This window comes from Myodes glareolus, chromosome 7 (assembly GCF_982192425.1).
Source record: "Myodes glareolus chromosome 7, mMyoGla1.1, whole genome shotgun sequence".
Lineage (NCBI taxonomy): Eukaryota > Metazoa > Chordata > Mammalia > Rodentia > Cricetidae > Myodes > Myodes glareolus.
The window spans coordinates 64,756,853-64,782,904 of NC_142032.1; the positions used below are offsets into that span (position 1 = coordinate 64,756,853).

The 26,052-nt window shown below is 45.3% G+C and overlaps 1 protein-coding gene across 1 annotated transcript in view; it reads right to left on the reverse strand.

Moving 5' to 3' along the window:
- Positions 1-26,052, reverse strand: part of Inpp5a (inositol polyphosphate-5-phosphatase A) — a 189,244-nt gene that overhangs the window by 118,992 nt on the left and 44,200 nt on the right. The window contains exon 2 of the mRNA XM_087908310.1: positions 18,422-18,463. Coding sequence (XP_087764436.1) covers positions 18,422-18,463 — 42 coding nt within the window. The remainder of the gene's footprint in view (positions 1-18,421; positions 18,464-26,052) is intronic.

Genomic DNA, 26,052 nt, shown 5'->3' on the forward strand with positions numbered 1-26,052 from the left:
AGTAGCCCAGGTGATCCAGCCTCTCAGAATGCCTCTGTTGCAGTTTCCTCAAAATTCTGCATCTAGAGCAACTTCAAAGTTGCTAGCTGAGATAGTCCAACCTCACAGACTACTCCAGTCAAGACTTCAGATAAGATCTATACTTTACCATCACACAGAGACTAAACAAAAAATAATACAGCTAGTTTTCCCAGGACTTGACCAATATCCCAATTTTCTCAGGGTCCCATAAAGATACTATCACCCCCAGACAACAGGAAGCAGTCTAGAGAACATAACATCCACATTCCCAAGAGGTGGAGTTTGGGGCTGTTTAATGAATGATGGGTGTTTATCATTATTTATGGAGTTTGGCTACAAGTTGTTATTGGTCATAGTATGGGAGAAAACTAAGCAAAGAAGATTAGATTCAGGGATCTCATTCTGAAAAGAAAAAGGAATATAGAAATAATAGGATAAAAGGGTAGATTATTCAATCTACTTTTAAACTAATAAAGCAACTACTAGTCTTAAATATTTTAAATTGGTATGGATTTTGTACACTGATATAAGTTTAAGGTTATTTTTATTTTTGTTATACTGTATGTATGTTTCTACTCTTGTTTAAGGTATTGTGCCACTGCAGCTCATTTAACAATGTAATGTAAATTTCTAGTCCTTAAGAGTTATTTAAGTCCTTGAAACTATTATTTAGGATAAGTTATAAATATAAGTTAGCAGTTAGTCATCTAAAAATCAAACTTGTGACCAGGTTAGATAGGTTTTCAAGGTCAAACAAGAGATATATTTTAGATAAGCAGATAGTCTTCAAATACTTCAAAGACCTACAAAATATGGCATTTAAGGTATTTTAATAACAAAGTTTTTCATGATAGTGAGATACATTTGCTCCTGGTAGCACCAATTTTCTTCAAAAAAATGATGAAAGGCATCAAAGTACCTCTATATAGAGTTTGCCTTCATTGTAACAAATTAACCACTGGTCAAGAAACTGCCCTTGCCTTAAATGCTGCAGTATGTTATTTAAATTGGACAAGCAAGACACAAAAAGAAGTGACTACCATACTTTGCTAAGACAAGGTAAAGAAGTTCTTCAAAATTTCAGCTTCGCAGAAAAGTCTGTCAAATAATCTAGACCTGTAGATCAAAAATGGATGCAGAAAAATCTTTGGTGAATGTCTAGGCATTCAGCTGTTTCTGTCATGTCTACAGTTTTGAAAGTTGCTTGTACTTCCTATTTACTCAGGTAATATTTTATCCTTCTCAGATCTTTGATAGAATTGAAGACTAAATAGTTATAGTTACACTTTTCCTTGTTACCAAATTCAAAAAAGAAACTCATAAGAGAGGTATAAAGTTTATAAAGATTGAGAGACATAAAAGCTTAAGTTGTTTATCTAAGATGTTTTAAGGTTTAAAAAGATATTTTTAGAATGGTAATACAAGTTATGATAGAAAATGCTTTAGGAATAAAACTTTGAACTCACTAAGATAGGATAGATAATTTCTCCATATTTGCCAAATACATATGGACTGGACATTGTAAATTTAATTCTTACCTTATAATTGTCCTTATTGAATAAAGTTTTACTATATTAGAGTTAAAACCTTTCCTTCTTTTTTAGACAATACCTGATAATTGTTCTCGTTATATATAATTTTACTGTGTTAGAGTTAAACCTTTTCCTTTCTATTTAGACAAAAAGGAGGAAATGTTGTGGGATATGTGTACACTATGTGAAGATGTATTGTGATTGGTGTAATAAAGAGCTGAACGGTCAATAGCTGGGCAGGAGGTAAAGGCAGGACTTTGGGCAGAGAAAAAGAATATGGAGAGAAAGAAAGGTGGAGTCATCAGCTAGATGCCAATGAGACTGAAGAAGTTAGATATTCGGTACAGAACTGAGCCACATGACAGAATGTAGATTAAGAGTAGCTGGTTAAATTAGTTAAATGTGCTAGTTGGGGACAAGCTTAAGCTAAAGGCCAAACTTTCATAATTAATAAGTCTCCATGCCATTATTTGCATGCTGGCGGTCCCAACAAAAAAATGTACAACTACACCAAGTACTCAGAGCACAGGAAGACAAGTGGTATTGCTTTCACCTCAGCATTCATGCCAAAAACTGCATCAAGAGCTAGAGAGATGTCAACATGATGAGCACAGACCTGCCCCACTCAGGACTAGGGAGGGTAGAGACCTCATGCAAAGTCCTCACAAGCTATAAGACAATCAACTGGATCCTGGGCTGCCCTTAACTGGCCACTGGAAGAAACTCTGTGCCCTTGAAGAACCTGGGCAAGCAATGTAGCTGGCTTGAGAGCAGTAAGATCAGTTTTCTTGGTGAAGCCAGTGGACTTCACAGGCTGCCTCACAGCAGGATGTCTGCAGGATACAGTATAAAGTCAGCTGGTTACAACACTCAAGAGAACAGGCCCTACACCTCACTAGGGCAGCACAATAGAGCCAACTCTGTTAGTAAAGGGATAGGTTAGCCAGCCCCAAAGTTGTAAGCATGGGAGAGATGCCCCCATTTATCATCTGTCTTGAGGTAGCATGGGCAAAAGAAAGAAGCCCCCCATGCCTCTCAACACCTGGGGCAGGTGGGAGAGCTGGTCCTATGGTCATAAGAGTGGAAGAGTTGTTCCTGACTCCTACCAGCTGCAACACTTGGGAGAGTAGGTCCTTAAGCTCAACAGAGTGGCCCAAAAGAGTCAACCCTGTTAGTGCAGTGTGAGTGAACCAGGTCTAAAGATATGATCATGGGAGAGTGGCCCTATTTCTCATCTGCCTTATGGCAACATGGGCAGGGCTAAGAAGCCCTCCCTCATGCCCACTAATGCCTGGGGCACATGGGAGAGCAGGCCCTGTCTCCTAACAGGGCAATCAACAGATTCAAACCTGTTAGGGGAGGTGGGTTATGACTTGGTCTGCCCCAACATCCACCCCATCTATGATCTGCTGGAGCATAGGTGACCCACAGACCCAAAGTTGCAGGATATTCACAACACAGGGTGTCAGCAGGATGTTCAAGAAGAGTCCTAGTGGGTGCCCAGTACTGAACGTGTGGAAGAGACCACAGTCCTTGAACCAGACCAATGATTCTTTGTAATGAACACTTGCAAGTAGAGATGTATTGACCAAGGAGTATACAGTGTGACTTGTTAGGTCACACTACAGTTTCCATTATGAGATTCTAATTCCTCCCCCTTCCTTTTAAATTTTTTTTTCTCATTTTATTTTCTTCATTTTTTTCTTTTGAATTTTGTTTTATTCTGGGGGTGGGTGCAGGGGTGGAGGGCAGATGCAAAGGGATGGGAAATCAATGGGATCGAGATACATGATGTGAAAACACATAGAATAAATATTATTAGTTAAAAAAATGCAAAGTCAGCTGGTATAGAATGTCACATCATGACACCACTGGCAAGAAGCACACTGCAAAACAAACTCCAGTCCTCCATAGGGTGTGGCTGTGTACTATATGGAGCTCCATTCAACACTGCCCTTGCCTAACAATGAAACTAACAGGTCTTCTCAAGGAAACAAGAAACTGCTTCTGACTTAGAGATAACACAGTTCGTACAGGGGTTCTATTGTCATTTCCTTGAACAATATTCTTCAAGAAAAGCTCAAAATATATTAAATAATATTTAATATTAAACATATTAAAAATATTTTGAAAAGAGTGAACTAGATATTTTGGCTAGAAAAAGCACAGGGAATTAAATAAACCGAAGGAGGTTGATGCACAGCCTTTCAACAATAAGTCCCTTCTCTGTGACGTTGTGCAGATGCCCAAACACAGGGCCGTACTCAGCTCCCAGGAAGCTTGCACTGTGAGCCTGTGGTCATCAACCCTGTACACTGCCAAGAGCAGAGTTAAAAATAGCAACAACCAGGCCTTGTTAGGTAGGTTTCCTCCAAAGAGGAGTGTTGGTGACCTAAAAAGGAATTACATCCTGCAGGCCGTACCACAGGAGGCTCACCACCAGAATAAGCACAGAGGGACAAAAGAGCTCACCAGCCCTGCTACAAATGCCAGGCTCTAAACACCCACTGCCCTTAGGCTCAGGTGTGGGCTCTCCTACATCCATGTGGGCTGAGTAACAGGTACCCCACACTTGGGTCTACGGATTTCTAGTTTGGGATCCACTAGGTGTAGCTCCTTGGCCCCATCAAATGGCCTCTCTCAAGTCCATGCCTAGCACAGAGGGTCAGCTGGGATGGAGGTATCTCACTGCTCTGCATAGGACACTGAATTTTCCTGACCTCATGGACAGGTAACATGGTTGGCCTTAGAACACAGCCTAAGACTACTTGATAAAGCCAGGGGCTCTTGCTGTGTTCTTCCCTTATGGGCAGAAACTACTAGCAGTTCATCTGGGGACCTGAGAGTTGCCTGTAGCCTGTGAAGAGTGGCAGATGAGTCAGCTGGGGATCTAGGTCCTGTCCTTGGACCCTCTGCTTAAGGAATTCTAAGCTATATGTACTGATCCATTTCATATAAGAAGTATGTGCCCCCAACCAAGATAAGGGCAAAATCAAACCAAAAACCAAACAGCACAGCAAGACTTTCATGTATTTTCCTGGATTCTAGCAGGAAGTCATGGCCTTGTAAGATCAGCCAGAGAAGCTGTGGGACTACTGAACACCTCTCTCAAGAAGCTGCCTACCACACAGAATCTTATAAAGTCCCTCTTCACTCTGGAAACTTCTAACTCACTGGTGTTAAAGACACACAATAGAGAGGGGGCTCCCATATGTGAAGTCCAGAGCCCCTAAGGTCCCCAAGGCCCCTGTCAGCTCCTTGAGCCCTAACTACAGTCTGGTCTCCATATCAGTAGTCTCAGCTTCTCCTACCTTGACCCCATCAACACTTTTTAGGCCTGGGTCCACAGAACCAAACTGTACTCTTCCAGGCTCATCTGAGTCACCAGGACAGCTGGCACGGGAGAGCTTTCTAAGGGCTGCACAGAGAGTTCTTGGCTAGGTTGTCAGAAACTCATAAGACACTCTGCCCTGGGTCTTGTCTTGGGCTTTCTGTCGCTGCGATGAAACACCATGACCAAAAAGCAAGTTGGGAGGAAAGGGCTTATCTGGCTTACATTTCTACAGCACTGACACTTCACTGAAAGAAGTCAGGATAAGAACTCAAACAGGGCAGGAACCTGGAAGCAGGAGCTGATGCAAAGGTTATGGAGAGGAGCTGCTTACTAGCTTGCTCCCCATAGCTTGCTCAGTCCTCTTTGTTATAGAATCCAGGACCACCCAGGACCAACAGTCTAGAGAAGGCACCACCCACAATGGTCTGGGCCCTCCCCCATCAATCACTAATTAAGAAATTTCTTACAACAAGATTTTCTCAGTTGAGGTTCCCATCTGTCAGATGACTTCTAACCTGTGTCAAGTTGGCATAAAACTGTCCAGCACAGTCTTCATGGCTCAGACAACTTTCTTTTTCTTTAAATGTCCCACTCTACCCATTTTCCTCTGGCACAACATCCTATGCTGCAGAGAAAGGCTAATGGTGCTATGAGTCTCCCATCTCCTTCTGCTCCATCCAACTGTAGGAAGTCACATGGATCTTCTTCAGCACCTACTTCCCATACTCTGACCCAACTCTGAGAACACCCACCAGCCCTCCGCAGGACCACCAAGCCTCAGTCCTGCACCTCCTCTCTCCAAGTCTTGCTTGCCTCTTCTTCCAGTTCTTGCTGCTGGCAAGCATGGCTTTGGGAAGCAGTGACAGGGCTCTTATCCTGACAACAGATCAGTTTTATAGCTGCAGGAACACCTCATAGCCTCTTTAAGCCTCAAGTTTCTCATCTATAAAATTGGGTATGAAGAGTGACTCAATCACCAAACTTCTGAGGAAGCTGGAAGGAAGAGCTGAGCACAGCATCAAAACCCAGGGACACCAGGCTTGACAGAGCACAGGAGCACCCAGAGTAGTACAGCCCAGAGAGACCTCGCACGCTGCAGCCCTTGAACACCCAGATTACTGCAGACAAGGGGCATCCTGTGTGTTGCAGCCTAGGACACCATTACTGACTTAGGAAATGGGAAACAAAAGGAAGGACAGAGACATAAGAGACTATGAGACCTGCCACCACACCAATCTTTCCAATGTATACAAAGGAACACTGTTGGTGTCCAATAATTTCTCCCAGACAAGTATCTTCACACGTTTGTAGTTATATAACTGAGTAGTCAATCACTCAATGGCAGACCACCTGTGATAGCCTGGGGTTGAGCTGCTGGACCTCTGATCCAGATCACTTGGGTGACCCTGCACATATGGAGATCTGCTAAAGAGTGTGCCCGAAGAGAGGACATGAGCAAACGAGATGCCCTTGATGTAAACCCACATACTCCTTCCAAAAAATACTGTGCTGGCTAGTTTTATGTCAACCTGACACAAGCTAAAGCCATTTCAGAGGATGGAGACACCATTAGAATGGGCTCTAGGGAAGCCCATGGGGCATTTTTTTAATTCGTGATGGATGGGGAAGTGCCCAGCCCATTATGGGTGGTGCCATTTCTGGGCTGGTAGTCCTAGATTCTATAAGAAAGCAGGCTGAACAAGCTATGAGGAGCAAGCCAGTACGCAGCACCCTTCCATGGCCTGTGCATCAGCTCTGACTTCCTTCAGGGATGGACTACAGTGTAGAAGTGTAAGCCAAAGAAACTCTTTCCTCCCCAACTTGCTTTGGTCATGGTTTTTCATCACAGCAATAGAAATCCTAATAGGACAAATACTGACCACACCCAGTCCTGATATGCCTCATGCTGCTATGGCAACAGGCTCATCAATACAACTCTCAAGTAAAAAAAAGTAGAAAAAGGAAGCTAAGGATACATTGAGACACTCAGCAGTCAGCCACCTTTCCTGGTGACTGGTTGTCCTACACAAATGTACCTTAAGCATAAAACACACTCAATTTCCAAAATACATAAAGTTTTATTACTAACTATGCTGATCACAAGACAAAGCAATAACAGCTTAGAATTACCGGGTTAAACCCAACATAATATTAAATAAATTCATGCACTCAGGAGGCACAGTCAGACAGATCTCTGTGAGTTCAAGACAGCCTGGTCTGGTCTATATAGCCAGTTCCAGGTCAACTACATAGTAAGACCCTGCCTCAAAAACAATAGCAACAAAAACAATCCATTCTATTTTTTCTTTCCATTTTGCTAATTGTGGTCCTAGAAAATTTGAAAGTCTGTTAAATTTCCATATGGTATTTCTAGTGGGGCAGAAGACAGGCCCTGGTCTCCTTGCCAGTTGAGGGCTTATGTGTCTTTCTTCAGAACTGCAAATCCTGAGTGAGGCTGTTGTCTTTCCAATGTGTGCCTGGCCTGTCTTTCAATAACACTGACTCTTTCAGAGTCCAGAGGGACCTTGCTAGCTCTGCTAAGTCACACCCAGACCCTTTCTTCTGTGAGCCCTTCAACTACCAGAAGCCCAGGGCGGCCTGCTTCATACAGCACACACCTACGTTCATCCCACATCATCCAGAGTCCCCGGAACAAACGAGTGACTGAGAAGGACAGGTGACAGGTGGTGCAGGAAGCACCTTGTCTATGTCCTCTATGTCCTCACAGCACCTGAGCCAGGAAGATTCACAGGCACCTTCTTTGCAATATCTTCACTAATCCTTACCCTAATGGCGTGGGTACCATTACCTCAGGACAGGAGGTGCAGAGAGGTTACAAAGCTTGCTTGGAGTCCCATAGCAAGGACGGCTATGGTGAGAATGGAACACTTCCTGCCAGACTCCTGGGCCTGCACTGGGCTTTGCAGAGATGCCCTGAAGCCTCTTCCTGGTAGGCATGAAAGGACCTGTGCCCTACACTGTGCCAGCAGATAATTTAGGACAGAAACACAACCTTGGCATGCAGGATCACTTCCTTCACAGAAGACATGGTTGGCAGATCTGCTTTCAGGATTTTCTGCTAGAAATAAACTGCTAGAAAAGTATTCATCCACACTTGGAATTCCTTCACAAAGGGTGTATTTATTATCAGTGGTCAGAGTGAAGCAAGATGGTGGTACCTGTAGTCCTGCTTCTCAGGAAGCTGAGGTGGGAAAACCGCTTGAGTTCACAAGTTCAAGATCAACCTATGCAACAAAGCAAGACCCCATCTCAAATTAAAAAAAAGGATTGTCAATCAGAGCTGTGTGCCCTACTTGTCAACAATGGCACTGAAATAAATCTCCAGCAATAATATCTTCAAATCAGACAGACCTGTCCATCACCTTCAACTCCTCTCCATGCCTAGAAGGGTCATGCTTGCCCAAGAGGGCCATGCTAGCAGGGTACTTCCCATGCTGACAGCTCCCTTGAACAAGTTTTCCATCCCAACCCACAGTTGTAGCAGATCTGACCCCAGTATTTCCACGTGAACCATCAGGTACTGGGCCTGTCCCCACAGGAAGAGCCAAGTTCTCCATGGGCCCCGAGGCCTCTTCTGCAAGCTTCTGCCCCATCTCCCTACATTCCAGGCTGTTCCTTGTCCCAGCTACAAACTGTTTTCACTACTGTTCATGCTGGAAGATGCTTCTCTTCCAGCCTCCGTCATTTATTCCTTCATTCAGCCATCCATCCCTTCCACAATTATGCAAAGAAAAGGACCAGCGTCTTTCTGACAGAGAAGGATAGAGTGAACATAGGCATAAAGGGCCATTAAATCAGCCAACAGAGAACAGCAGCATCCTTTGGATGCATGACACACAACACTTCAATTATGCTGACCCCAGTTTCCCTCCCAAAGCACCCAAGGTTGACTCTCTCAGGACAAGTACAAAACCAACGTCAGCTCCCAGCCTCAGTTCCCCCAAAAGCCTTCTAGCAACATAGGCAGTACCCTCACCCTCTACCATAGCATAGTCAGTTGGACAAAATGCTGCAGAAGGGGCAACCTAAACACACTCACACTTCTGAGGACAGAAGCACAAGGTCCAGATGCCAGTTCATTTGGGGTTGGTGAGGTAGTCCTGCCTCAGCTCAAAACACTACCTTTGTGCCATGTCTTCATGTGTGAGAAGCAGACAATCCCTGCTGTCTCTACCTTTGCCATGTCTTCGTGTGTGAGAAGCAGACAATCCCTACTGTCTCTTGTTGACAAGAGCATTAATCCCATTTCAGGCCCATTCTCAAAACCTCATTTAACCCTCATCATCCTCTAGGTCCCACCACTAGCACCCTCACAATGTGGGGTTTGATTTTAAGGGACAGAATCACAATGAAGACTGAATGCCTGAATCCTCCAGCAACTGTGACCATATAAAGGATCTAAACTCAGACCAACAAAAGCTCCCTCAGAACAGGAGCTGCTCGGGAGCCTGGCAGACTCAGATACTTCCTTTCAGCTGTGCCTGTCTATATGCTGCTCTCTTGGGTGGGTGCTGCCACAATGTGCCTCCCAGAGTCAGGGAGCAAGAGTGACCAGCCATACCTCCACCTGTGGCTTTTCCTAAGGATAGAGCACCCTCACGTGGCTATATTCTTATGGCCTTTGGCACACAGTACTGAAATGGGCCCATGTGTTCATGGAGAATGAAATACAAATGCCTAGGTAGCTCTGGTCAAAGGGAGCCCAGATGTCACCAATGGGCCAATCATATGCCACATGCCATATGCCATTATAGAAGAATAAAATAGTACCTATAAAGTGACATGTAATGCCTCAGTCTTGAGAAGTAAAAGAAGGAAGATAGATTAAAACTCCAGCAAAAGACATTCTGGAAAAAGCCACTCAGATTGGCAGAACCTCAGGCTGCCCCCTGGTTAGGAGGCAGGATGTCCACACGTGGATCCAGAGACACTAGGTGTATATGTGCAAAACCATACCAACAGGCACTTCAAGTTAAAGCACTAGAACCCAACAGTCTATATACAGCATGCCTCCTCAGTCCTCGACCAAATCTGCCTCATATGTATTAAGCCATGGCTCATGGCTCTTGCCAAGGCACTTACCAAACCTCAGTCAAAGAGACAATCTGAGAGCAAAGGAGCCTGACTTGATCAGAAACAGAAATATGCAGCTGATATCACTCTAAACATCTATTTGGAACCCAGACACCTCCATCAACTCCTCAAAGAACTCAGGCATCCCAGCAAGGTGGCATTTCTGCTCCACAATCCTGTCACTCCTCCAAGCCACACGATGGAGTCATGTGGCATGTTCTGAGCCCGGCTTCTATCAAAAGCCAGGGGATTACAAATAAAGCAACTGTACATATTTGCATCAAGTCTCAGCATAAACATGCCCTTGTGACAGCTAGGTAAGCAGACAGCAGCGGGTCCTATTTCCTAATAATAAAATTGTACTATGAATCAAAGAATTAATCCCAATAGATCCAGATATTAGCCTTTGGAATTGAATGGCTTCCCATCAGCTGGCAACCACACCCCAATACATGAGCTTTTGAGACTATTTCATCTTAAACTCCACCTTTTCACCCATGATTTCTTTCCATCCTTCACCACTGTTTTCATGAGGAACTGTTCCCAGTTATGATGAAGCCTAATTTACTGGATTTTCTTTCTTGAGTTATGCTTTTAGTGCTAGACATAAGAAATCTTTGCCTAATCCAAGATGACAAAGATCTTAAAAAACTTTCCTTTAGAAGTTTCAGGGGCTTAAGTTTTGCATTTGCTCTAAGATACGATGAGTCAGTTCTGTACGTAGTAGAAAGTGTGGACTGGCATCAGCTCTATGACTCACACTGAGTCAGAGTACAAAGGTTGGACTTCACAGGTTCATTTGAACCTGGCTCAGCAGCTGTCCCAGGCATCCTGGCCAGGCCACCCCCTCACTAAGAACCTGAACTCTGTACTGCTGCTGGTCACTTGGCCATATGTATGGATCGCTTCTCTATCTCTGCTGCCACACCCATCTGTGTCTCCACACAACTGCCAGTGCATGTCCTAACCACTGCAGCTTTATGACACTTCCTGAAACCAGAACTTGTGTCCTCAGATCATGTTTTGCTTCAAACTATTTGGCTCTTCTAGCTTCTTTCCTTGTCCATATATTTTTAGAATCATATTTTATACTTGCAGCAAAAACTTCTGCTGAGAATTTTTTTAGACAGGGTCTCATTATGCAGCCCAGGCTGTTCTCAAATTCATGATCCTCCTGACTCAGCTGCCCAAGTACTGGGATTGCAGGCATGTACCGTATACCTTACACTGAGATTTTTATCACAAATACAGTAGATGAGTAGTATATCAGATGATGGAAAATTAACACTCTGACATAATCCATGTCACATCTTCTAATCCATGAATGTGGCATCTCTCAAATCCTTCATATTAATTATTCTTTGCTCATATGTTGTTGTCTCTTAGCTTTTTGGTATATATATATGTATATATATATATATACATATATATATTGACATTACATTAGATTTAACCCAGTTATTTCATTTTACTGCTAATGCTTTTCTTAATGCTAAGTTTATAGTTGTCTTTAGCTAATAAAAACATGTTTTCATGTTTTCACACTGGCCTTATATGTTGAAAACTAAATATATCCAGTTATCAGCAATCAAAGTCTTTGTGAATTGTCATCGTCATGACTTTCTAGGCGGTCAGCAATGCCTTCTGCCAGCAGAGGGTTTTGTTTCTTCTCTGTTTCATTTCTTGCTGCACAGCAGTGACATGGTCCTTCAACACCACAATAAGAAGAGAGACAACACTACCCTACTCCAGTCTTCAGATAAGAAGTCATTATGCAAGCTGGGCAGAGGTGGCACACACCTTTAATTCCAGCACTTAGGAGGCAGAGGCTCATGTCTGTAAGTTCAAGGCCAGCCTGGTCTACAGAGTGAGTTCTGGGACAGCCAGGGCTGCACAGAGAAACTGGTCTCAAAAAAAAAAAAAGTCTTTATGCTTGTCACCATTACGTACAAGTGAACTGAGGAGAGTGAACATGCTCCCCACAGTTCTGAGGAAGTTGTTTTCTATATTATTCTATTTATTTGTTCATTTAATTTGATAGAAGGCTTCACTATGTAGCCTTTGGCTGGCCTGAACTAGCTATGCAGATTGGGCTAGCCTCAAACCCATTGAGATCCACCAGCCTCTACCTCCTGATTAAAGGTGTCCACCACCACACTTGGCTGTTTTCTCAGTAGCTTTAGATTTTTAATCAAACACATTACAGGATTTTTTCAAAGGAATGTCTACATTTCTGAGAGAAATATGAGGTTTTTTTTCTTCAAACATAGTAAATTATAGTCATTGATACTTGAATGTTAAACTGACCTTGAATTCCTAAGTCATTATATATTAACAACATCTCTGGTTCTACCTGCATGGATTCAATCAGCCACAAATTGAAAATACCTGGAGGAAAACTGCCTCTGTGCTGAACATATATAGACATTTGTCTTGTTGCTCTTCTCTAAACAATATAAATAATTAACTACTTATATAGTATCTGCATTGTGTTAGATATTAAACCATGTGGGAAGATGTACACAAATTCTATGAAATATTGAGCCATTTTATAGAAAGGTCCATATCCATGGGATGCATCAGAACCCATTCCCCATAGAAACCAAGGAAAAATTATCATCGTGATGCATGTGTATTTTCATGTTTATAGCTTTGATTTGTTCAATCTTTTAAAATAGAATACCTTCTACTTAATAAATGACAATTTCATACATGTAATTAATGCACCTTGATCATATGCTCCCCCAATTCTCCCTTCCACTCCCTCCAGGCATCCCCAAAACATCCCTCTTCCTGTTTTATGTCCTCTCCTTTTTTAGGTTAATAATCCGCTTAGTCCAATTAGTTGGACTGTTGGAGTGCTGAGTGGTCGTGTGCAGTTAATCACAGTTGCAGGGAGTTCATGGGTGCAAAATGGCCATGTCATGTCCTTAAGACAGGGTGGCACGTTTCTCCCCATTTTCCAGCTCTTAGTTCTTCCTGCCCCTCTTCTGTGATGTCCCTGATCATGGGGCGGTGAGAACTGCTATGAATCTCACTTAGGGCTGAGCATTCACTAGACACCAGTCCTAGCCCCCTGATTAGCTGCTGACTGTGCAGAGAGAAGCTTCTCTGGATAATACGGAGCATGGCAGTTTAGAACACGTCCTAGCAATACATCACTCTGATCACTGAACCTTTAAGGATCGCTGTACTTGTTCCCAGCGTGGATACTGATATGTGTTTTTCTTGTCATGTAATGTCTGTCTACTTTGGGTGCCAGGATAATTAGTGTTCATGTCACAGGCTGAGTTAGGAAGCAAACTGTGACTCAGTTTTCTTGGAAAGTTCCTGTAAAACTGCTATTGCTTCTTGCTGAAATGTTGGACAGAACTCACCAGTGAAGCCATCTGGACCTGGAGGGTTTGGGGGAAATATATGAGCAAAATTTTAATCTAATGAGTACAGGACCAAGATCATTTACTATAGGGCCACATCCACTTACTGTCTCTAAAGTAAACACTGAGACTGTGCTTTTCCAAGAATTTGCTCACTTCACATAAAATTTCAGATCTGTTGGCACAAAGGTTCAGTTCTGTTCCCCATAATATCTTTTACTTCCCATAGGATCTTGAGTGTAATATTTCATGCTGCATTATGATTTTTTCATTTTGTCTTCCATCTTCAGAAGCCAGATATAAAACAACAGAATGAACCCAGAGTAAGGAAAAGAAAGAGCAAAAATTAGTGAAACGAGGAAGTGGGCAACAATGAGGAAAGCTAAGGCAGGATCTTTAGAGTTGATACAAATGGCAGCCCCAGACCACACTAATGGCTGCTTTTCCTCATTGCAGACCACGCTTTCCTGCGTCTTCACCTGCTGAGTAATTTGTGACTGGTTGTTAAACTCTCTTTAAGAGGCTGTTAGCTGCTGCCATGGAAATTCTCTCTACTACAAGCTAAGTGAGCAGAGTGCTTTTCTCATCCTCTCCCTCCCACAGGGACCACTGTCCAAGGGTGTGTGCTGTCTAGTGCTTGAAACACGACTGCATACATCTTGCCCAGTTCTGGTTTTCTTAAGGGAGGAGGATAAACTGGCAACTGTTTTTTTGTGTTTGTTGGACACAGCTATGACCCATCACATCGTTCTCTAAACTCCTGTGAGGAAAAGCCAGGAAGACCTTTAAGATGGCTCTCAGCATCTGTTGAGCTCATCTTTTGCTATCTCACCTTTGGTATCTGTGACTGTTTTAGAAGTCTGTATATTTGAAGACACAGCAATGCACACGCCCCACAATCATAGAAAGGCCTGCTGTGAGGGATGCAGGAGCGGAGGGATGCAGGAGGGATGCTTGTGATGACTGCCCTGCGGTAGATACTTGTTTCTTCCACATAGATTAATCTAGTTCACTTCAGAACTGCTGAGGGGAGGACCTCTGTGTACTGGCTTCTCTGAATCATTTTACATATTTCTGGTTCTTATTAATAAATACAAAATAGCTCTCATCTTAAAATCTTTAATACCTGGGTGGTGGCTTGAATGAGAATGCTCCCCACCACCCTTATAGGTGCGTATCTTTGAATACTTAGGCCCAAGTGGGTGAACTATTTGGGAAGAATTGTAGTCTTGTTGGAGGAAGTGTGTCACTGGGAGTGAGCTTTGAGGGTTCAAAAGACTTGCACCATTCCCAGTGTGTGCATGTATGCGCACATGTGGTGTGTCTGCATCCTACCTGTGGATCAAGATGTGAACTCTCAGCTATTCCTATCTCAGTGCCTTTGTTCCACCATCATGGACTCTAAACCCTTTGAAATTGTAAGCACCAAATTAAATGCTTTCTTTTATAAATTGCCTTGGTTGTGGTATTTTATTAGAGCAACAAAAAAGAAACTAAGTCAACCCTCTTGCTTTATATTTGTAAAAAAAAACCATTATATCCTGTTTTGTTTTTAAATTATCCTTATACTGCTACCAAATTCAAACAACCTAAGAGTTCTGTTAATAGAAAAATGATTTCAAAAACTGAAAATATATTATATAAGGAAATATCTCTAAGCTACTGAGACAGTTCTGAATATTAATGTACAGAAAAGGGTCTGTGAACCACTTATGGAAGATATAATGTATTCCCCTGCAGCCCCACATAGACAGACACATACATAGTAAGGTGTGTGTGTGTACATATCAAATTGAATGTAGAATGTAGGAGAGAAAGCAAAGGAAATATTTTTTAACCTTTTTATCTTCATTCAATTTCTTCAGAATATTTGACTAACAACCACCCTCCCCTCAACACTCTTTCTCTCTCTCTCTCTCTCTCTCTCTCTCTCTCTCTCTCTCTCACACTCACACACACACACACACACACACACACACACACACACACACTATGTGTCTGGCAGGCAACTGCTTGGGCACACCAACGCACAAGGCAAGAATCCCCTATTCCTGAGAGCTCAACACTAAGGTTGAGCCTTAGCAGTAAAATTGAAGTTAATTTTCTACCTACCTCACCTGTAAGGCTGGAAGAAACAAAATCAACACAAGGCCAGCAAGGGTTCCTCCCAATCCCTCATGTTTCAATCCATGACTATACCAAGAAAAAGACTCCTCATCCCCCACCAAGATGCATGGATGCTCAAGAGAGCAATGGGTGCCCTGTTTGTGCTGGTGCCTCTCAGATGAATGAAGTTCACATGAATGACTGATGAATGAACAAATAAACTAATGAGTGAGTGGGCGGAGGCAATGGCTCTGAAATTTACTGTGGTACGTACATTTGGCACTGTAATTGCAATGACAAGCTTAAATATGTAGGAGAGGCTTTATTTCTCATTCTCCTCAGTTTTCACAATACGAACCCTTTGTCCTCACCATACATTCAGAGCACAAGCTGCAAGCCCATTCATGCTCCTTCCAACGAGGGTGAGGGACCAGGGTTCCCAGAACATAAGAGCATGGCCGAACAGCCAATGGAGAGTGAGGGCAAGCATATAACACCAGCAAGACCCCTCAGATTACAGTGAGAGCCTGCCTTCGAAGGCAGGAAGCCAGAGGAAATACATCAGATAGACACAGTGCAAGCCAGACCTCGCTCTAGTCACATAGCTCCTGTGGCTAGCTTCCTCTGGTGAGTACTCCCAGAACCAAGCTCATATGCACCATCTCTGTACTCAGGCCTAGCCCCAGATTCACAGTTCTGGCTTCATATGATGGTATCCTGGAAGAGCACCAACCAGTGTTATCCTCAGGCACCCATACCTAGCTCCCACTTGTTCTTGTGCTGCTAAGGAGGACTTCTGCTCTCCCAGGAAAGTCCTGGCCTCACCTTGCAGGAGTCTATCACTTCACCACTTCATGCCTTCATCGGTCACCAAGAAACCAGGAACAGAGACTCAGAGGGCCAGGTGAACCAGCTGGGGCCCTAGTGAAGGCTGCATCTTCCACTCAACTAAATACCTGGGGAAGGTATAGACAGCTATTTTCCAAAAGCCAATCCCTATTCCTAGATAGTGAGACCAGGACCCCCCTACAGGGGAGACAAACTCAGGCAGAATCTTTCCGCACCACATGTAACACCAGCTAAGCAGTGTCCCATCACATCTGGGACCAGAATTCCAGGAGAGCTCTGTATCCATGCTGTTCCCTATGCCTCTCCCCGCACCCCAAACCATATCCCTCTATCAACTCATATATGCTGACACCATGGCATGCTGGTAACTCTGCTCGGGGTAATCCTAGATATGGCTCTCCCCGCACCAATCACTCTTAAAACTGGTTATAACCAAGAGAGTGATGCCATCTGTACTGTGGCCATCCACCCATAGCAACGTCCATCAGCTCCCTGGTTTAACCTAAGAACATGTACCACAAGATACAGAGACTATGAGAACAGGAGGAACACATGTCAACCATCTTGTGGGTATCCACACAATCATATGCGCTCATAAAACAATCTCAAGGCAATACCGCACTATCTCCACAGGACCCAGACCTGGCATTGCAGAGACAAGGTTCATGGCTCTCAGACCCTAACCCCAACTGGTCCCTCACGACCTACAATCATCCTCTGACAAGGTTCTCCTTTGCTTATTCACTGAGGTCTTCTTCTGACAGAGGCCTCCACACTCCCTTACCACCTCAGAACCTTCCATGACAGGTCTCTGCCCTGTCTTTGTTACCTTCTATGCAGGACCCTACCTGCCCCTCACTACCTCAGACCCTCCCATGACAGGTCCTGATCAGCCCCTCACTAAATCAGGCCCTCCTATGGCAAAGCCCATTTCCTTACTCCTCAGATCTTTAAATGGAAAGGCCCTGATCCTTACTATCTTAGGCCCTCCCCTGACTATCAAGTCCTTATCTATCCTAACCCCAACTCAGGGCCTTTCCTTCCTTGGCCTTAAACACACACCAAAAATCTGCCTTACATCACTAACCAGAACCAAAAGTAAAACCTGGAAATGGGAGGCTCACATATGCCAGATTCTGAGTGAATGACCCCACTTCCAAATGCCTATCAGACATATATGGTGGCCAGCAGGACAGGAGAGTTGCCAAATGTTGTGTGGGTTCAAAAGACTCAGTCCCAGAAAACGCACATCACCGTACCCAGGATGACCAGCAAGAACTGTGATTCCCCAACCCTGTCCCCACACAGCCTACAGCTCCAGCAAGCTACAGAGCTATAGGCAAGTGTACACCATGGGCCCTGGGATATCATCTATAATTCCCCTGCTTCTTTGCCTCCTGCATGGTTTGGGGCCCACCCTTGTTTGCCTCCACCCAACAAATAAGCAAAGCTGAGAGAATTAAACACAGTCCTGGCCTAACCCTGTGAAAACCTCGTGGGAACTTTTGTGTGCATATGCAGGCAGCATGCCTTGCTGTCCTCTGGGCTGTAGCCACTTAGTCATCTACCATGGCTTACCCTTCTTGGCTGTTCAGCCCTTCTCATACTCCAGATCCACTTATCATCTGCTCAGAGATCTGTCATTCACCCAGAGCCAACTGTAGAACCAGGAGGCCGCTTGCTGCATCCTACTAGTATGCATGCAGAGACTGCTGCCTGTCTATCTATTCAGAGTGACACCCTCAATGGCTTTCCACCAAGACCTGTAGCAGGCCCTGTGTGGTCGGTCATGCCACCTGTATGGCTCTGTCCATGCTTCATGCTACAGCTAGGGGAACCCTCCTGAAAAGCACTATTCATCATGGTACAGATGCCCAACCTCAAAAACCCCCAACCAGGTCCTCTGTTCTCTGTTTCCCTCCCTTCCAGGAGGGAGCCAAAGAGCAAATCATTAGGAGATGGTAAGTGCTTCCTAGGTCTGACCTAATGACAGCCTTTTCTGCTCATCACACAGCCAAGATGTAACTTTCACATAAAAATGCCACAATGAGAAGAGATACTCACTACCCAAGAGGCTACTCGCAAAGTGCTTACTCACAGGCTCTTACCTGGTAAAATTCCCGAAGCCAGTTCTTCTGCAGGTTTTCTGGCTGTAAATGAAGAGGAAAAAGTAAATTAGATCACAGCCACTACACCAAACAGGGAGTACAGGCTCCAGTGAGGAAACCTGAGGGTGGGCCTCACAGTGAGGAACAGGGGCTGGGTATGGGGGACCTCTCTCACATGAGGTCTGTAATCTTAAGAAGGAGGCCACCATACACAAGATGGGATATATGGACTGCCCCTGGGATACAAAACTGAACAATCGTCACCTAGCCAGAGGCAGGCGCGCAGCACCTATGTCCCGCTGACCCACATGCTTGTTCTGTCCCCAGCTGGGCTGTAGGAAAGGAGACAGGAACACACCATATATCTGCTTCCAGCAAGAGGGCAGCAGCAACCCTGCCTGAGCCAGAGCCACTCTGCAGTGCTTCATGAGCATACGCCATCAGACGCCACGAGGCTCTTCTATGAGCCGAGGCAGGGGAGGGTGGTGTAGGGAGGGATTTGGAGAATCAGTCCCAATGCTTGGAACTTTCAAGAAACAGGGCACAGATGGAAACCCCACACCATGTATGTACATGTGCTCCCAAACTAGAAGCAGGACCAGAAGAGTCAAGTGTCAGCCATGACAAGCCCTGCTCAGAGAAGCAAGAAGGAGCTGTGGTCACACTTAAAGGCCCCCAAACGTTGACCTTGCTCCCTTATACTCTGTGTCAGTCAGGTCCAGGGCAGTGTAGCCCAACCAAGTGTGAGACTCAGACAGAGCCTGGTGTGAGCAAGCATGAGATGCCCTGGGTAGGCCCTCGTCGAAAGCTGGCATGGAGAAAGAGTCAGAGTCCCATGAGCAGACTAATGCTGCCTCAGGAGTGTCACACCATTCAATAACGCAGACGTAAAATTGAAAAAGCTATAAACACACTGGTGTATGCTTGTCTGTCTGTCAGTTGGTTGGTTAGGTTTTTAACAAGGTCTTCCTCTACCACTGAAACTGAAGTTGCTTCCAGATAGGCATAACTCGAACCCACAAGCAAGGCTCAGAGAAGCAGAGCCCAGGCTGCCTATCCACGGCTAGGCCCTAAACCACTCCTAGCACATTGCCCACTGAGTGTCCTGAAAATCATGGAGAGAGAACTGTAGGAAAATTAATGATGGGGAAAAGCTGGCAAGGAAAAAGAACAACAGAGACCACACAAGGTGCAGAGAGGAAACCAGACATCCACCAACTCTCAAACAGATGCCTTAGCAGGACTTCCAGATGGGGTCCACACACACAGGAGACACTGCCTCCCTGCCTTATCTCCACAGAAGGCAGGGACAGGGCACGACAAAGACAAGTCAGAGCTGGGCAAGGACATGAACAAAATAGCCAAGCACAGGCAGAGACGCTCACACCATTTGCCTCTGGAGAAATGCCAATCCAAAACCACAGAGGATCCTGGGATGGTAGGGTACACTCTAATCCTAGAATTAGAAAGCAGAGGCAGGGGCATCACTGCAAGTCTGATGGTAGCCTCGTCTACGAACTGAGTTCTAGGCCTGCAGGGGCTCCATAGACAGAGTCAGTCTTAAAAAAACAATCCAAGATAAATAATCAACTGATCAAGGTAAATTATACAATGGTTAGGATGCTAGAACAGCAAACCCTCTCCGATGCTGGAGGGAGCAGGAAGGCTGGTCCTTGGAAGTCAAATCTGCACCACCATTTAAGCAGCAAGTCCTCAGCACAGTCTCCAGATAAGTGGAAAAAAAATGCTTTCCACATGGAAACATATGTTGAGAGCAGCCAAAAGGCAGAATGAGGGTAGGAAATGGGGCATTTGCACATAGAGGAAGATCTCAGCAGCTCTGGACCTCAGGCCCCACTGCTCTTCTGGGCCTAAGTAGGAGAGACTGAGTCACGAACGGTACAGCCCTGGCCAGGCCTCTGAGCAGAGTCTCAGTGAGTCTGTGGATGGTGAGGATTACGGGCAGGGGAGAAGGCACGGACAGTGGAGCCTCCAGAACCTCTCAGGGCAAGAGCTCATCATTGCACCGTCTTTAAGGCAGCCAGTTTCCAGGACAGTAACCCTACTGTTTCTTTCCTAAGTAGACACCTATTCTAGCACATGGCACAGCTAGGGGTCCCACCTCCCACATTTTCTCCTGATTCTCATCCAGGGAGCTTCCTGTCAACACCCCAAGTGCCCTTCAGTATTAGAAGCAGGACTTACATCATAAACAAAATGTAAAGTCCTCTAACCAAATCTCCAGTTTGATCATAGGCAAGGCCCAAGTATGATCTCTCAGGCTCTGCTACCTGGTTCAAGAGCCCCCACCCAGATAAGCTCTGCAAAGGGGCTTCGTAGTGCAGAGCAAAACGTGTGCCTTGCCCTGCTAAACATGGAATTCCACTACGCTTACTGCCAGTCTCTCAGCGGGGGACACTGGCAACCCAATACAATCCTCTCCAAGCTGTTTGTGGTAAGAGCCACAACCCACATAGTCCCATCTGCCCAATACTTCCACCTCTCACACAAATGGCCACAAGTGTCATTAGGTTTCAGAACCAGAGAATGGGATCTTAAGTAGGGACAAGAGGAAAAGCCACACTTCAGGCCAGGCCAGCAGGAACGGTCAAGGGAAGCCCAGGTTCCAGACTCAGTTCGTATTTCAATAGCACCTGGGCATGCTGTCATCTCTGCACTGTCTCTTTAGAAGAAGTAAACGAGAAGCTGGCTGGAAGGTACTCTCCCCAGCCTGAAGCATATAGCACTGAGCTCTCCTGTCACTTACACACATGAGCGTGGCACATAACAATGGCACTGAGGGACACCTGCCCAGGAACATGGGGTGATGATACCAGTCCTAGTACAAGCCTGAATGCCAGAGCTCTGGCATGGTGACACGTGTGCACCTGTGTCTCATGACTACTCAGCTGACTAGATATGGATTAGGCATGGCTGGGCACTAACGTGGTACAACTTTAAGCCTGAGACCCCTGCCCCTCCTGTATAGAAGAAAACGTACTTTTCAGTCTCCATGAGAAGCAGCTGAGCACCTCCACAGCCTGCACCTTCCCCTTGTGTCTGCATCTTAGTGCCTTACTATCCACAGAAGCCAGAGATCCCAACACCCACTCAGTCTCCACCTTTGCTCATCTCCTCACATGAGCACACAACCACCCAGAAAGAAGGGAGGAGAGGGGAGGCAAGCAGAACCCGGCACAACTTGGATCTGCCACCGTGACACACCCACAGGCCCAAATGCTCCCTGGTTCTGGCTCACACAAGGAAGTCCAACCATGCAAGACATGGACCCCATGGCCACTTCAGCTGCTGTGTCAGTGCGGCACCTGCCTCATTTGGAAATGGATCAGAACCAGAGTGATATTGCCAGAGATCCAGTTTTATCCTGTATAGAGCCTGGCAAGCCCCTCCAAAGTGGCCCTGGCAGGAGTGTGCTCAAGGCTACATGGACACGGCTGTGAGAGCATGTGTTGGCAGCTCGGGAAGGGCTTTGGAACTGCAAGAACCTCCAATCCAGTGTTTGGATCATGGCATTGTTTAGAGCATTAATCTTTTCCTCAACTTTCACTGTAGATCCACAAGAACTACAAACCAAACAATAAATACCAAGAAAGTGCTTTAGACCAAGGTAACTCCTTAGTGTACTCTCTGTAGGATGTCACCCACAGTTGTGAAGAATTCGAAGGACTGAAAATACTCCACAGAGAGCAGGGAGGGTTAACTTGAAAAGGACAAGGTCAGCACCACAAGTCACAGGAAGTGCCCGCCAGGTTCCTCTGGGCAGGCTCCCTCACCCGTAACCAACCTCCTCTGGGTCCTCTTGAACTGCCTTCTCACTGCCAACCCCACAGACTCTCACTGCTTTCTGTACTCCTTCACACACTCTCACAGGCTCCATACACAGTGTCACGCATGTACGCTCTCACGCATGCGTGCTCTTACTAGCTCTACATTCATTTGTGCCCACACTCTTTTGTATTCATACGCAAGCACATACATGCTCACTCTCAGGCTCTACACTAACCTGTGCCTACACTTACCCATACCCACACTCACTCTCACACATGCTCACTCTCCAGGCTCCACACTCACCCGTCTGTGCCCACACTCACTTTCACACATGCACACTCTCACAGGCTCACACTCACCCATCTATGTCCACACTCACTCTCACACATGCTCACTCTCCAGGCTCCACACTCACCCATCTGTGCCCACACTCACTCTCACACATGCACACTCTCACAGGCTCACACTCACCCACGCCCATGCCCACTCTCACAAACTCCATGCTCACCTGTGCCCACATGCTGTCTCGCCTACTCAAATATTTGTTCCATCATATACCACCATACAGTCACTTCTCTCAAACCTTCACACTCACACAACCTTTCCCCTCAGATGACCATGACTGGAGTGGTGTCCCATTTCTCAGTTCGTCATGGATCTTCCCACGTGCAGCCCATCCACATGTCCTTTGCTTTGACCATGGAAGCAGGCCGAGCACCATGCCAGCTACACTGTCCAGCCCCACCAAAGCACCGCCTTCCTGCTCTTCCCTCTCATCCTATTCTGCTACAACATGGTAACCTTCCTGAATACAGTCTGTCAGCTCTCCAGAGCACTGTGCCTCTCATCCCGCAGTAAAAGACAACAACCTCCAGATCGTCAGAGCCACCAGGCCTGAGCTCCTGACCCTCGGTCCATATGCACAGTGCACACCCTGCTTCTCTAACATCAGGGCCTCTACATTTTGTCCTCAGAATCTTAGAAGCTCAACACTGCTACCATGCATGACCACAAGCCATCTCCTCCCCTCGCATGCCATCCCGAGGCTCCCTGACCAACAGTCAATCAATCCTGAGCCTGTATTTTTCCATTTCAAGCGAGCAAGCTACATAATATTCCTAAAATACTGGAGCAGAAAGATGGCAGCAGACCACCGAGCCCATCAGCATAAAGAGCCCCCAAGCTGTGGTAAAGCACCACGTGACTGAGACTAGTCACAGAGGGGCACAGGGTGTGAGCTAGTGCAAGCACAGTGTGACTGAGGCTAGTCACAGAGGGGCACGGGCGTGAGCTAGTGCAAGCACTAGTGACAGCAAGCATATGAGAAAACTGAGAGGAGGAGGCTGGCTTCAAGTGGTCACCACCCAGCACATGGCATTCACAAACATGGCCCAAGATGAAAATGCGGTTCAAAACACCATTTCCGGCTGGCTGTTAGAAGAACTATGGAGGTTTCTCTCAAATTCAGCAATTCCTCTGCCTTAGCTCTGTGCTCTTCTGTGTGATTCCGGAAAAGCAGAATCTAACCCTTTGTGCTGGGGACAGGGGACACTGTCAGGTAAACTGCTGCCCACCTGTGATGTCAGCCATCACAAGGATGGAGATTTCTCAGGGGAGGAATCTGTAGGTGATTGGCAGTTTTCTGTAACGCTTTTTCTAAGGAAGGAAAAAAGACCTGCATGAAGTGGTTTCATTTTAATGGGGAACATGTAAGAGTTGAGACTGGCCTTTTAGCATGTTTATCACACATCCCTAATAGAAAACATGTGAAAATGCCAAGGCAGCCTGACGACACTGTCCCCAGAAGACCTAGGGAGAGAAAGCTGGCAGAAGGAACCACGTACTTCTCACTGGTGACGTCAAGCAACAGACAATACCAGATCAGTGGGCAAGTGTTTTTTCCAGAATGACAGACAGACACACATACACACACAGTCAATAGCACAAGCTCATGCTGGTGCTGGGTATGGCTCAGTAGTGTTGAAGTCCTGGGTTCAATTTCTAATACTACAATAACAATAATTTAACTTATTTTTTTAGTAGAGGGGCAGTTCTTTCTGAATACAAAAAGCAAAGAGACTGGAGAGATGGCTCAGCAGTTAAGAGCACTGACTGCACCGGGTGGTGGTGGCGCACGTCTTTAATCCCAGCACTTGGGAGGCAGAGGCAGGCAGATCTCTGTAAATTCGAGGCCAGCCTGGTCTACCAGAGCTAGTTACAGGACAGGCTCCAAAACTACAGAAAAACTCTATCTCGAAAAAACAAAAGCAGGGGGTAAAAAAGCACTGACTGCTTTTCCAGAGGACCAAGGTTCAATTCCCAGCACCCACATGGCAGTTAAAAACTCTAACTCCGATCCCAGGACATCTGACACCCTCTTTTATCCTCTGCAGGCACTGCATACATGTGCTGCACAGGGATGTATGTGAGAAAAAATACTTATACACATAAAAATAAATAAAATCTAAGAAAGTTTTAATTAAAAAAAGCAAAAATAAGATACCAAGGAACCATCCATAATTTCACCATGCAACACCCAAAAGATCCACAGCAAAGAATACCAACCACAAAAAGAGTTGTTCTGCTGAAGCCAGGAATGAGCAAAGATGCCCACACCCTTCTGTACAACCCAACAATTTGTGCCCCAGTGAGAAAAGTCAAGCAAGTAAAAAGAAAGGTGTCAAACTGAAAGGGGAAAGAGAAATGATCTCACCTCAAAGACAACATGATCTTGAATACACAAAATTCAAAAATTATACACAAACAGAAAACTCTTAGAACCAATACATTTAGCAAAACAGCAAGATAAAGAATCAACACACACACACACAGAGAGAGAGAGAGAGAGACACTTATTTCTTATACCCATAATAAACAATCCAAAAGTCAAGCTTAAAAAAACATTTCACCTAGGATACATCATAAGGAACAAACAGGAAGTAAACAAGGAAGCAAAATACTGTCTACTTCACAATGCAAAATACCACCCAAAGAACCCAAATACGCAGCAGCAGCTGCACAGGCTGGTAATAACTGTGTAAGCTGGGAGACCATGGAGGAGCCAAGGAGGTCCAAAGGGGTCCACGGCTAATGCAGCAGAAGCCCTATAATGTTCAACACAAAAACAGAAAACTCCATTCTACCATTCACATGGAACTCTGAAGGAACCTCAAATATCCAAAATAATCTTAAAAAAAATAAGAACAAATTGTGTCAGGCATGGTACCAAACACCTATAATCCTGGTTCTAGGGGTCTGAGAAAGGAGATGGAGAAGGAGAAGGTGAAGGGGGTGAAGAAGGAAGAGAAGTAAGGAAGAGGCATGGGAAAAGGAAGGAAGAGGAGGGAAGGGGAAGGAAGAAAGAGAGGGAAAAGAAAGAGGAAGAGAGAGAAGGGAGGAGGAGAAGCAGCAGCGAGAAGTTGGAGTTCTCACTACTTAGTGTCAACTTTCTTTACTCGTACAGAATACAGGTTGGCATGAACTGGCACCAAAGAAGACCGCAGATTAACTGGACAGACCAGAGAGCCTAAGAACAACCCCTGACTGACACTGCCCTGGAAGTTAACGAGAGTACCAAAGCCACTCAGCGGAGAAAGTGGTAGCTGGCTCAGTGCACACTGACTACAATAAAGTCGGTAGGGGAACACAAATAGCAGCAATGTCATCCAAACGATCTCCCCTGTGTTGTGCAGGTAGGGCCAGGTTGGCTGAGCTGTTTTTAGTCCTGATTACAATTTATTCTCATTTTATAAAAACTAGGGGGAGGAGGTTTCAGGGCCAGCGATAACAAGAGGCTCCACAAATTCAACCCAATAAAGGTGAAGAGAATTCTGGGTCCAAAA